General features: G+C 59.7%; 2 protein-coding genes across 4 annotated transcripts; one reads left to right on the forward strand and one right to left on the reverse strand.

Annotated features, from left to right (window-relative positions):
- Positions 1 to 60: 60 nt before the first annotated feature.
- On the forward strand, positions 61 to 1,540 carry GPHA2 (glycoprotein hormone subunit alpha 2). Its single transcript, XM_080817334.1, has 4 exons — positions 61 to 309; positions 631 to 733; positions 885 to 1,069; positions 1,199 to 1,540. Exons 1-4 carry the CDS (start codon positions 208 to 210, stop codon positions 1,298 to 1,300), a joined length of 492 nt encoding a protein of 163 aa, XP_080673460.1. The 5' UTR covers positions 61 to 207; the 3' UTR covers positions 1,301 to 1,540.
- PPP2R5B (protein phosphatase 2 regulatory subunit B'beta) lies at positions 1,540 to 9,899 on the reverse strand. Of its 3 annotated transcripts, XM_080817248.1 has the most exons (14): positions 9,260 to 9,899; positions 8,343 to 8,793; positions 7,383 to 7,579; positions 6,786 to 6,887; positions 6,553 to 6,645; positions 6,296 to 6,426; positions 5,171 to 5,230; positions 4,967 to 5,075; positions 4,382 to 4,435; positions 4,259 to 4,309; positions 4,018 to 4,137; positions 3,014 to 3,141; positions 2,688 to 2,789; positions 1,540 to 2,321 (listed from the first exon to the last, which is right to left on the reverse strand). In XM_080817248.1, the coding sequence occupies exons 2-14, from the start codon at positions 8,539 to 8,541 to the stop codon at positions 2,174 to 2,176; spliced, it is 1,494 nt and encodes a 497-aa protein (XP_080673374.1). In that variant the 5' UTR covers positions 8,542 to 8,793; positions 9,260 to 9,899; the 3' UTR covers positions 1,540 to 2,173. The 3 variants fall into 3 exon arrangements, with proteins under 3 accessions (XP_080673374.1, XP_080673372.1, XP_080673373.1); XM_080817246.1 differs by having other exon boundaries at positions 4,259 to 4,435; XM_080817247.1 differs by lacking the exon at positions 9,260 to 9,899 and having other exon boundaries at positions 4,259 to 4,435; positions 8,343 to 8,901.
- Positions 9,900 to 10,172: the final 273 nt, after the last annotated feature.

Here is a 10,172-nt window from a genome sequence, read left to right on the forward strand (position 1 = left end):
ATACAAGCTGCCCACTCCACCAGCTGCCGGGCTTTTCTCCACATCTCACTTCCCCCAGCCCTGGGCCTCGGGCCGCAGAAAGCCGCAGAAGCCACTCTCTGAGGACCACACCTCGGAGAAGAGCTGGGTGTCCCAGGTGGGATTGCTCTGCGGCCTCCGCCTGGGAGGCAGGCCTGTAAGCTGATCCCCAAGAGGGCGTGGCTCCAGATGCCGGCAAATAAAGATCCAGAGAGCCGCACCGTCCGGAGACCGGCGGAAGACCTGAGGAACCCATTCGGCCAGCCACTCAGTGCCTGGGCCTCGGACGTGGTAAGCCCCCTGAGGCAGCTGGAGCCCCGGGAGGGCCTGGGGCCTGCAGATGGGGCAGATGGAGGGGAGGCCGATGTTTGTGCTCCAGATGGTAGAAGAGATTCCGGGGGAGAATCACTGCAGTGGGCTGACAGCTGCTCACACTCACGCCCATGCACCCAAAGGCAGATAGAGGAAAAGACAGCCCTGCTCCCGGGCTTGCCTCACCCCAGTCAGGAAAACCAGCCCAACTCTGGCTCCTTCACCTGCAGGCACACAGTAAAGGACTGGCCCTCCCACCTGCACACTTATCTAGAGACCGCTCTCTACCCGCTGTTTCAGATCCCCATGGCAGCCCCCCAAACGCTGCTCCTCTGCCTGCTGGTCCTGGCGGTGACGGAAGGTTGGGGTCGCCAGGCACCCATCCCAGGCTGCCACCTGCACCGTGAGTAACCCTGGGAACAGACAGCTGGGTGGGAGCAGAGAGCTAATGCCCGGGACCGAAGGGCGGGCAGCACCCACCCTGAGGTTCCGGCGACAGGAGCTAGGCGAGCCTTCACAAAGGCCCTGTCTGCCACCCGCCTATCTCCTTCTAGCCTTCAATGTGACAGTGCGAAGTGACCGCCAAGGCACCTGCCAGGGCTCCCATGTGGCACAGGCCTGTGTGGGCCACTGTGAGTCTAGCGCCTTCCCTTCCCGGTACTCCGTGCTGGTGGCCAGTGGCTATCGACATAACGTGACCTCGGTCTCTCAGTGCTGTACCATCAGTGGCCTGAGGAAGGTGAGGGGGCCTAGCCCAGTCGTGGCTCTTTGGGGGTGGGGAGAGACAGAGGACACGGGGAGCAAGATGGCCCAGGAATGGACGGAACGGATGGCCACATGAGTGGAACACGCGTCCCCTCCCCCACAGGTAAAGGTGCAGCTGCAGTGTGGGGGGGACCGGAGGGAGGAGCTGGAGATCTTCACGGCCAGGACCTGCCAGTGTGACATGTGTCGCCTCTCGCGCTACTAGCCCGTTCTCTCCCTTCTTCCTTCGCCTTGGTCAGAGGGTCTGAGCTGGAGTATATCCCCTATATCCTGAGCCTCCTTGAGGACAACAGGTCCAGCCAGCTCTCTTAAGATTCTGTGATTGTCACCTCGAGAGAAGAGGGCAATTTGGGCCTCTCCCCTGCCTCGGCCTGGCCTCCTAACCAGCCTGTCATCATTTCACTCCGCTCTTTGTCCCTACCCCTAAATAAAGCAAGCAGTTCTCAAGTTTCTCTCTTTATTAAGTCTACCCCCAGCCAGGGGAAGGGGGACAGACCATGGTTAACTGTGACACCACCCCCCACCCTAGGACACGGGGAATCTCTTCTGCCTATGCCCTCACCCCTCCCCCTGCCCAATAAATAAAAAGGGGACCAGGAAGTACAGGGTGAGGGAGAGGAGGGAAAGAGGATGCCCCAGGGGCATGTGTCGGGGGTGAGCTGGGGAGAATAAATAAACCATGGATCCCATGGTAGGGCGAGGAAGGACCTCGTGCTGGCACGAGGCGGGGCAGGCGAGGGGCTGAGTCCCCTTGCTCTAGGCAGGAGCAGGGGGAGAACCTGCCTGCAGTCTGGAGCCCAGCTTTGCGGGGCAGGTGCAGTCCCCAGCGGCAGCCTCCTGGCCAAGCCTGCCCTGGTCAAGTCCTGCCACAAAGGCCTGAGAGTTCTGTTGCCAGGACCACCATCTCCTCTCCTCCTCCCCCACAGTGAAAGCTGCCCACGCTGGGCCAGGCAGGGAGCCCTCCGAGCCCACTCTGGCAAGGCCAGGGGTAGGTGCGCGTCTCTCTAGGCCCCCGGGTAGGAGAGGGGATGGAGGGACTGACAGCTCTGGATTTAGCTCCTCCCCTCCTAGGGGATCTCTAGCTCTGACCCCCGCTGGTGGCCACCTGGGGTGTAAGCCGTTGGAGGGGTGCCTCTTTGGCCCCTTGGGTCCCCTGTAACCGGCGTAGCCGTAGCTCCTCCAGGCCTTGCCATAGCTCCTGACGCTCCCGGGCCTTCTGCTGCTCCCTGAGGAGAGAGGGTGAGGCAGCTCCCCTACCCGAGCCCACCCACCTTCCAGCCTCGCTCACCACCACCCAACTATGAAGGGACTGTATGGGACCTTCCACTTAGGGAAGAGAGCACTGGGAAACAGGCCCCAGCCTGTGGTCATGGAGCTGAAGGGGAGGAAGCTCCCGACCTGGAAGACGACTTGGGAACACGACTGGAGGGTGCACGGGGGAGCTGGGCACGGACGGCCCAGCAGGAACCCAGGCAGAGCCCAAACACTGATCGCACAGGATGTGCGGCCATCCTCCTAGGCTCCTTCCAGCCACAAGGAGCCGGCTCCATTCTGCTTTTCCCCTCTCCCCCCATGCGCAGCCCAACACTCACTGCTGCTTTTCTAGCTTGTAGGAGGCTGTGAGCTCATCAAACAGCTTTCCATTCATCTCCATGAACGTCTTGAGCACGTTGTAGATCAGAGACACAATGGTTCTTGGCAGGGTCCGGGGAGGGGTGAGGAAAAGGGGACAGCTTCAGTTCAGCACCATCTCCCTCCCTAGCACTCTGCCTACCCGTTCCCCAAACACACACGCAGCTCTGAACAGCACAGGCGCTGCTCTCAGCCTGCCCCTTTCCCCAGTCCCGACCCTCCCGGGTCTGGACCGGCCGGCCCTGGACCCAGCTTCTGTGGGTTAGGTCAAGGCCTAGGCACTCACTGATTCCAGTGTTCCTTAGAGACTTGGTAGAGGGTCCCAAACACAGCAGGCAGCACAGTGTGGCAGTTGTCCTCAATGAGGCTCAGGATATACTCATTGTTCCAGAAGTACAGAGCCCGCTCTGCAACCTGGGACAGCAAGGTGGCAGAGTGGGCGCCTGGCAGTGGCTTCCCTGCAGGTGCGAGGCCTGGTATCCACCCCTACCCACCAAACCCAGGGTGCCCCACCCTCCACACACCCAATCCTCAGGGCTCATCTGACCCACTGGAGAAGACAATGTAGTGAAGACAAAAGAGCACTGGATTTGGAGTCCACCACTCAGGGTTGAATCCTAGTTCTGCTACACACTGGACAGATGACCTAGGGTGAGGCCTTTAACCTCTCAGCCTCAGTCTTCTCAACTGTAAAATGGGGCTATTAATAGCTCTCTCCCCAGAGCTGTTGTAAGAATCACACGAGGGCTTTAATAAACTTCAATGCCAGAGTCCCTGTGAGGAAGACTTGACTTTCACCAGGTTAAGGCACAGACAAATGGGCGAAAGTCTGCACACACGTGCAGGAAAAGAGCAATTCCAACCAGCCTGAGGAGGTGGGACTGCCTGGCTGGGCGCTGGAGTGGGACTCACGACATCAAAAGCCACCAAGAGGGGGGCGGGGATAACAAGCCATTTTGGAACACACTTGAGTTTACCAGACAGGTTGGCACCACACTCTCCTCAGTCCTCATCACTACCTTGTGAAGAGACTACTGTGGTCCACCCCACAGATGAGGAAACGTCATCAGATTCGAGTGGCAAATGATGGCCTGGGACCTTTAGCCCGTGGGGTTAAAGGGCTGAGGCCTGACCCTAGGTCTCCCGACCTGAAGTCCAGTTATCTCCCCGTTATCCGACCCTGGTGGGTCCAGAGGAGAAACTGAGATTGGAGGAAGCTGTGTTAGGTCAACTGGCCATCCCTCCTAGTCCGTACCCCGGATCCCACCTCTACCTGTTCCCACCCCATACCTGGAAATGGGGGCTGGACACACAGCGGGCCACCTGCTTGAAGAGGGGCTCCTGGATCTTCACAAACTGGGAGGGCTCAATGACATCAAGAATCTCTTCCATCTCCCCCAGAAACATCACCTGGGGTTCGGGACACAGGAGATCGCAGTTCCCATCTCCCCCCACCCACATGTGACCACCCTCCGGAACCGGGCTCCCCCCCAAACCCCGCTCCGGGGGACATCAGAGCCCTTCCTCATACCTCTTTCTGCGTACAGGTCTTTGGCCAGTATTTGAGCAGCCCCCGGATCACCTGTGGGAGTTGAGGCAGAAAAGAGTCAGACCTGCAGGGGTGCGGCCGGCCTTTCCCCCCAGAGGTACTCACGTGCTCTGTCAAGGTGGCGTCCTTCTCCAGGAACTGCACCACACAGTATGCCAGCTGAGGGGGGTGGGGATTGGGGGGAGAAAGAAGACTGGGGTCAGGAAAGGACTGTGACCGGACGCCAGATGTTTGCTCCCTTACCTCGTCTCCTTTCTCGTTCACCAAGCATTTACTGACCCACCACCTAGGATGGGCCGAGCATCATGCTCTGTGTGCGGGGACACAACCATGTTCTTCCAGGGGGAAAAGGCACCAAAAGAGCCCTTATAAATGTCGCAAAAGTTTCCATCATTGAAATCTACATCACAATCTATGGGAATATGGAAAGAGAAGAGTTTAATCCTGCCTAGGGCAGGTCGGGAGGGAAAGCACTGGGAAGGCTTCACAAAGCGGACGTCTGACACCAGCCTTAAAGTGTCGTGGAAATTCTCTACGGTAGACGGAACAGAATTGGCAAAGAAAAAGGTAAGGGAAGACCCCAGGAGCTCATGACTTAGTGTGGGCGGAGTGGAGTGTCGGGCTGACCCCACGGCTGCCCTGACTCTGCCAGGATGTCTCTCCTGTGGCAGGGCCAGGCCTGGGCCTTACCTGGGCGTGAAACACAGAGAGTGACTTGACAGAGTGTAGGGGAATCAGGACCCGGACCAGGAACTGCTTGTGCTCGGTCTTCAAGGGCAGCGCAAAGCCATTGATGATGCTGTGGAGGGGGAAGAGAGGAGGAGGGCTCAGATGACCCGGCCTCTGTCTCTCCTCCCAGAATCCTAAGGCTCCAGCCGAGGCCCAGAGAGTCACCTTCCTAAGATCTCTAGCAGCTCGGCCACACCATTGAAGTGCTCGAGTTCATAGATGAACCTGTGAGAAGAAGGGGAGGTTGCGGAAGGGTTCAGAGCAATTAGAGTCGGCCCAGCGCCCCCCTCAGCCATCGTGCCTGCCGCCCCCACCCTGTACACTAATCTGACTCTCTCCCAACCCAGAGGCTGTGCTCCCTTCCCAAACCAGGCCCCACCGAAATCCACACCCACCTCTGAATCCCCCTCCTCAGCCCAGGCACTGGTGCTCAAACCTCTCTTCTATGAGGCATTCCAACTTGCCTCTTTCTCCCCCAGACCCTAACTCTCATTTTCGGGACCCCATCCAGTCAGCGGGCCCCTAGCTTGCATCCTTCACTTTCATGCCTTTCAACCGAAAGAATGACAAACACTTCAAGTGTCTACTCTGTGCTACGTACTTCTCAAAATTATCCTGCGAGATAGGGTTTATTAGATCCATTATATAGATGAAGAAATCGAGGCTCAGCAGTTCAACGACTCCTGCCCCAAGGTTAATAAGCCGGGGATCTGATGGACCCGGAGCTCCTGGAGGACATCCGGTCTCGGATATTTTGTAGCCAATGCCCTAAGAGCTAATGTTTCAGATTCCCAGCCTTGGTCAAAGAGCTACATCCTGTGTGCTTTGGACACATTGTCTCATTTCACCCTGATGACCATCCCTGGGTGAGTAGAGCTATCATTCCCATTTTAGAGATGAGAGAACTTAAATAATGTGCCCACGTTCACCTAAACATTTGAACCAACATCAGACAGGCCACTGAGCTCCAAAGCCAATCTCAACTACAAGGCCATGTGGGCCCCTAACCCCAGTGGGCACTGTTGCTCCATCCATATTTGCAGAAACAAGCTCTTTACTTGGGTCTTTATGGCTTGGCCACAATAAAGGTCAGAAGATTTGACCCTCGGCTCCCAGGACTGACCTAGTCCCTGCAAACCAATTCATCTCCCTCAGTCCGTATTTCCTCATCTGTAAAATGGAAATAAATACCCTTTCCCTGCTGACCTCACGGGAGACTCTGCCTCCCTCTTCTCCCCTGTAGCTCCCCTCCCTCCCCAGGTCTCAGCGGGGCAGGCAGCAGGCACCCACCGGAGGAAGATGTGGCTGCACTGTTTGCGGATGTAGGCCCGGAGCCCCAGGAACTTGCCATAGACCCTGTGCAGGATGGTCTTGAGGTACTCGCGCTCCCGGGGGTCCTCACTATCAAATAGCTCCAGGAGCTAGGGGACCCAGGGTCAGGGGTCAGGGGGGAGCCCAAGCCCAGGCTGCTTCCATCCTGTCCCCACACCCCTCAGAGAGCCTGCCCCTGTCCCATGGCACCACCCAGCCTGGGCTCCCCACTTCACCATCAGCACAAACTTTTGATCCACATATCTCTTGGCCACGGAGGGCTGGAAGTCTGGGCTCTCCAGGAAACGCAGGAAAAACTCATACACCAGCTGGGAGAGGGGACAGACAAAAAGGTGAGTTCAGGAACAGCCTCCCTCTTCCCCCGGCCCTACGGCCCCCTCTCTGCCAGAATAGGAGACCCTCTCCCCTCTACCGAAACTCAGCTTCCTGCCTTCCCCAGCCCCCATACCTGGAGATGTGGCCAAGAAGGCTCCAGGTTGGGTTCATCCTCTTCAGGATCAAATTCAGGGTTCTCACTGGGTGGTAGGGTCCGGAAGATATTCACTGAGATCTGAAGGGCAGGGACAGGGTTCTTTTAGGAAGAGCCCTCGGAGGCAGGAGCCAGGAGGTCCCCTATCCAGAGTTCTAATGAGCCTCAGCGCCTGCCTCACGGAAGGCCTGGGCAGGGGGCTGGGGATCCAGAAATAAACAAGACACATCCCTGCTCTCTAGTGGGCACAGTCCAGCGGGGAAGACAAGATGTTAAGCGGCAAGGTCTAGGGACATTCTAGTCAGCACAAAGGAGATTTCTAGCTCGAACATTAAGAAACTCCGTGGAAGAGGCAGCGCCTGAGCCAGGCCATGGCAATAAGGGACGTGGTGGGAGGGCACACCGGGCCTCGGGAGGGCATAAGTCAAAGTGCATGGTGGGTCAGGCCCAGGAGGCACTGAGGGAGGCACAGTGGGGCTGGGGGACCGGTAGTGGCGGGTTAGTCTTTGCAGAAGCAGGTCAGTAGGGTTCCATGTCCCCCCAGCCCTCCCCCAGAGGTCAGGGGCCAGGCCTTACCATGCGGATGATGTCTGGGTAGACAGGCTCAATGAGGACCCCCCGGGTGCTCCCCACACACTCCACCAGCTCATTGAGTGCCGCCCGCTTCACCTCCTTCCCCTTCAGGTCAGCCACACAGTCCAAAAAGTCAAACATCACCCCACACTGGGCCAGCTTCCGGCTCAACAGCTCATGCAGCTCAGAGGCTGGCACATCTGGGGAGAAGGGAGGGGGCTGAGCCTGTGCCCCAGTTACCACAGCTCCGGGCTTTGGCGTGCCCTCCGAAGCCACAGAGCGGCCTCCCCTGCCCCCGGACCCCCTGCTCTTGTGTCGTCCCCCACTCTCTGCAGGGAGCAAACGACTCCCGTCCCACCCTCCATTCCTGCAGGGTAAGGGAGCGGCATCTCTCCCTCCTAACCCAGGCGCGGACGGCATGATGGCCTGACTCAGAGCCAGGGAAGGGACCCTGGAAGCCTGGGCTTTCCACAGGTGCCTGAAACCGCCATGCCTTCCTCTCCCAGCTGGCACTCCGTTCTAAGAATCAGGAAGGAGGAGGACGGTGGGGGCTGAGGATCTCTTGGGTGCTCCCTGGCTCAGCCAGTCGGGGCCCTGTGGCCCAGCGGTGGGGAGACTACACGGTGATCATGGGGAGCCAGGCTGAGCACCTGCTCCAGGACCCTAGCTGTGGCCTCCTGGAACCCAGGCTATGGGCCCCACCCTTGGCCCTGGTCTGCCCCCCAGGGTGGCGCCACTTCCAGATGCCCCACCTCCAAGGATGACAGGCCAGTCAGGCCATGCGTCAGCAGAGAGGGCTGGAGGGCTGGGGGGTGGGGGTCATCTCCAGTGGTGGAGTCCCTCGCCTGGAAGGTGCCATCTAAACCCTCTAACCACAGCTGCCAGCTGCCTGTCACTACCCGCTGCAGTCTTGCTTGCCCACCGTCAGGCTCAGGGACCCTGGCAGCCAGCAGCAGGGCTCACCTTTGAGCAGGGGCAGCGGAGTGAGCTCTTGCTGGTTGCTCTGATAGCGGAACTGAGAGGAGCTGTGGGAGCGCCGGGGCCGGGCCCTGCGGAGGGAACGGCGGGAGAAGCCATCCACCTTGTCGGGTGGGGGCACGGGCGACAGCCCTGGGGAAGAAGGGCTGGTGGGGGTGCTTGCGGGGGGCAGCTTTGTCTCCATGGCAGCCAGGTGGTGGGTCAAGCTTTCAGAGCCCCCGGGGTTCCCTCTGGGCCTGGAGGATGCCGAATGGGGTGAGGCTGACTAACTTGGGCCCATCCTGGGGGGGGGGCACAACCACAGTCCGGGCCCCCCCCCAGGGCCTTCGGCAACTGCCCAGTCCTGGGGGGCAGGCCGAGTAGAGAGGAGGATGGCTCAGGCCTCAGGTCCTTCCTGGGGGTCCCGAAGAGTCCAGTGAGGGTTCTCACCCTGGCTCTTTTGAAAATGAAGTCAGGGCAGAGAGACCAGCAAGAGAAACAGAGAGAGCCTGTCAGTTCTTCCAGGAAAGACAGTGTGTGGGGCTGCCCAAGTCCGAGTGCTCAAGTCTTCGTTTCCCTCCTCACCCAGATCCTAAATACAGGTGCAGCCCCTTCCAGAAGGAGCATGTCCCGCCCTTCTGCCAGATGGAAAGATCCCAGGCTCCAAAACAACCCCTCCTGGGATGGGGCCTATCGCCCACACCAGCCCCTATGTAGAATGGGGAACCCCATTCTTATCCCTGGCCCCTAACAGAATGGGGCCCCCTTCTGCTCCACTAATCCAGGCCACCAGAGACTTCCCCAAGAATGGGGGCTCTCTCCCCACGCCACCCCTCCCTTCTAAAATCTGGCAAGCTCCTCTACCTCAGCTCCTCCTTCCTCGTCCCCCAAATCTCATCTGCCTCCTGGTGGGGGACACTCACTTCTCAGAAGCCCCGACTTCTGTCCCCGACCACCGGGGGCTGCGAGTGGGGAGGGGTAGGCTGTTCAGGTCTCCCTCACAGCGGTTTCGCTCCGGGCGCTGGCTCTGGGTGGCGGCGCTCCTGGGTTCTCTCTCTGGCTCCGGGAGAGCCGGAGCATGCCCCCCAGCTCAGTCCCAGGTCGGGGTGCGGGCGGTCAGCGCGCTCTGGGCTACCCCGGCAGCGTGTGGACCTCTCCTCAAGTCTTGGGACCCGACCCAGCGCCGCGCTGCGCCGCGGGAACCCCGGCTCTGTGCGCACCGGCACCCGCCGCCCAGCTGCTCAGGATGACATCAAGTCACCTCCCCCCGCCCGGCCCGCACCTCCCCGAGGGCTGGGGGGGGTGGGTAGGGAGGGAGGGGGGCGCTGCGTCAGGAAATTCCCGGGGCCGCTGGGAAATGTAGTCCCCGCAGGGCTTAAAGGGTCCTGCCAGACCAGGGGTAACCCCTGCAGGAGCCTGGGGTCAAAGCTTAAGCAGAATGGGATGGGGTCCAACTGGGGCTAGGCTCCTGCGTTCTAGGAAGGAGACTGCACCGGAAGAGAGGACTCGGGAGTCTGCACCAGGAAGCTGGGAGTGATGCCAGGACCCTGGCAGGAAAGAGGCCCAATCCTATACCAGGCCCAAAGATGTGACCTGCTTCATCTGTGCCTCAGGCATCCCACCCACTGGGAAATCCCACCCTTACCCCCGGAATGGCCGGACACCAGAACCCAGTTGAAAACGGGCACGGAACTGGTTAATATTCTGCAGTGAGCCAGTGCCTGCTGGGAGAGGTGTGGTGTACCCAAGACTGCTGGGAAATGCAGTCCGCCCTCAGGCCTGCAGTCCCCCTCCCATCCCTTGCTGTCTATGGTGACATCATGGTCTGGGGTTTAA

Source organism: Martes martes (genome assembly GCF_963455335.1).
Source record: "Martes martes genome assembly, chromosome: 10".
NCBI classification, from domain to species: domain Eukaryota; kingdom Metazoa; phylum Chordata; class Mammalia; order Carnivora; family Mustelidae; genus Martes; species Martes martes.

What these genes read in the sequence shown, in the direction of transcription:
- GPHA2 (XM_080817334.1), top strand. Translation starts at nt 208, where the DNA reads ATGCCGGCAAATAAAGATCCAGAGAGCCGCACCGTCCGGAGACCGGCG. An exon ending in CCCAGGCTGCCACCTGCACC is followed by an intron (nt 734 to 884) that starts GTGAGTAACCCT and finishes ATCTCCTTCTAG; the next exon opens with CCTTCAATGTGACAGTGCGA. An exon ending in CCATCAGTGGCCTGAGGAAG is followed by an intron (nt 1,070 to 1,198) that starts GTGAGGGGGCCT and finishes CCTCCCCCACAG; the next exon opens with GTAAAGGTGCAGCTGCAGTG.
- PPP2R5B (XM_080817246.1), bottom strand. Translation starts at nt 8,541, where the DNA reads ATGGAGACAAAGCTGCCCCCCGCAAGCACCCCCACCAGCCCTTCTTCC. An exon ending in ATCAAAAGTTTGTGCTGATG is followed by an intron (nt 6,427 to 6,552) that starts GTGAAGTGGGGA and finishes TGGGTCCCCTAG; the next exon opens with CTCCTGGAGCTATTTGATAG. An exon ending in TCTCTGTGTTTCACGCCCAG is followed by an intron (nt 4,436 to 4,966) that starts GTAAGGCCCAGG and finishes CACCCCCCTCAG; the next exon opens with CTGGCATACTGTGTGGTGCA.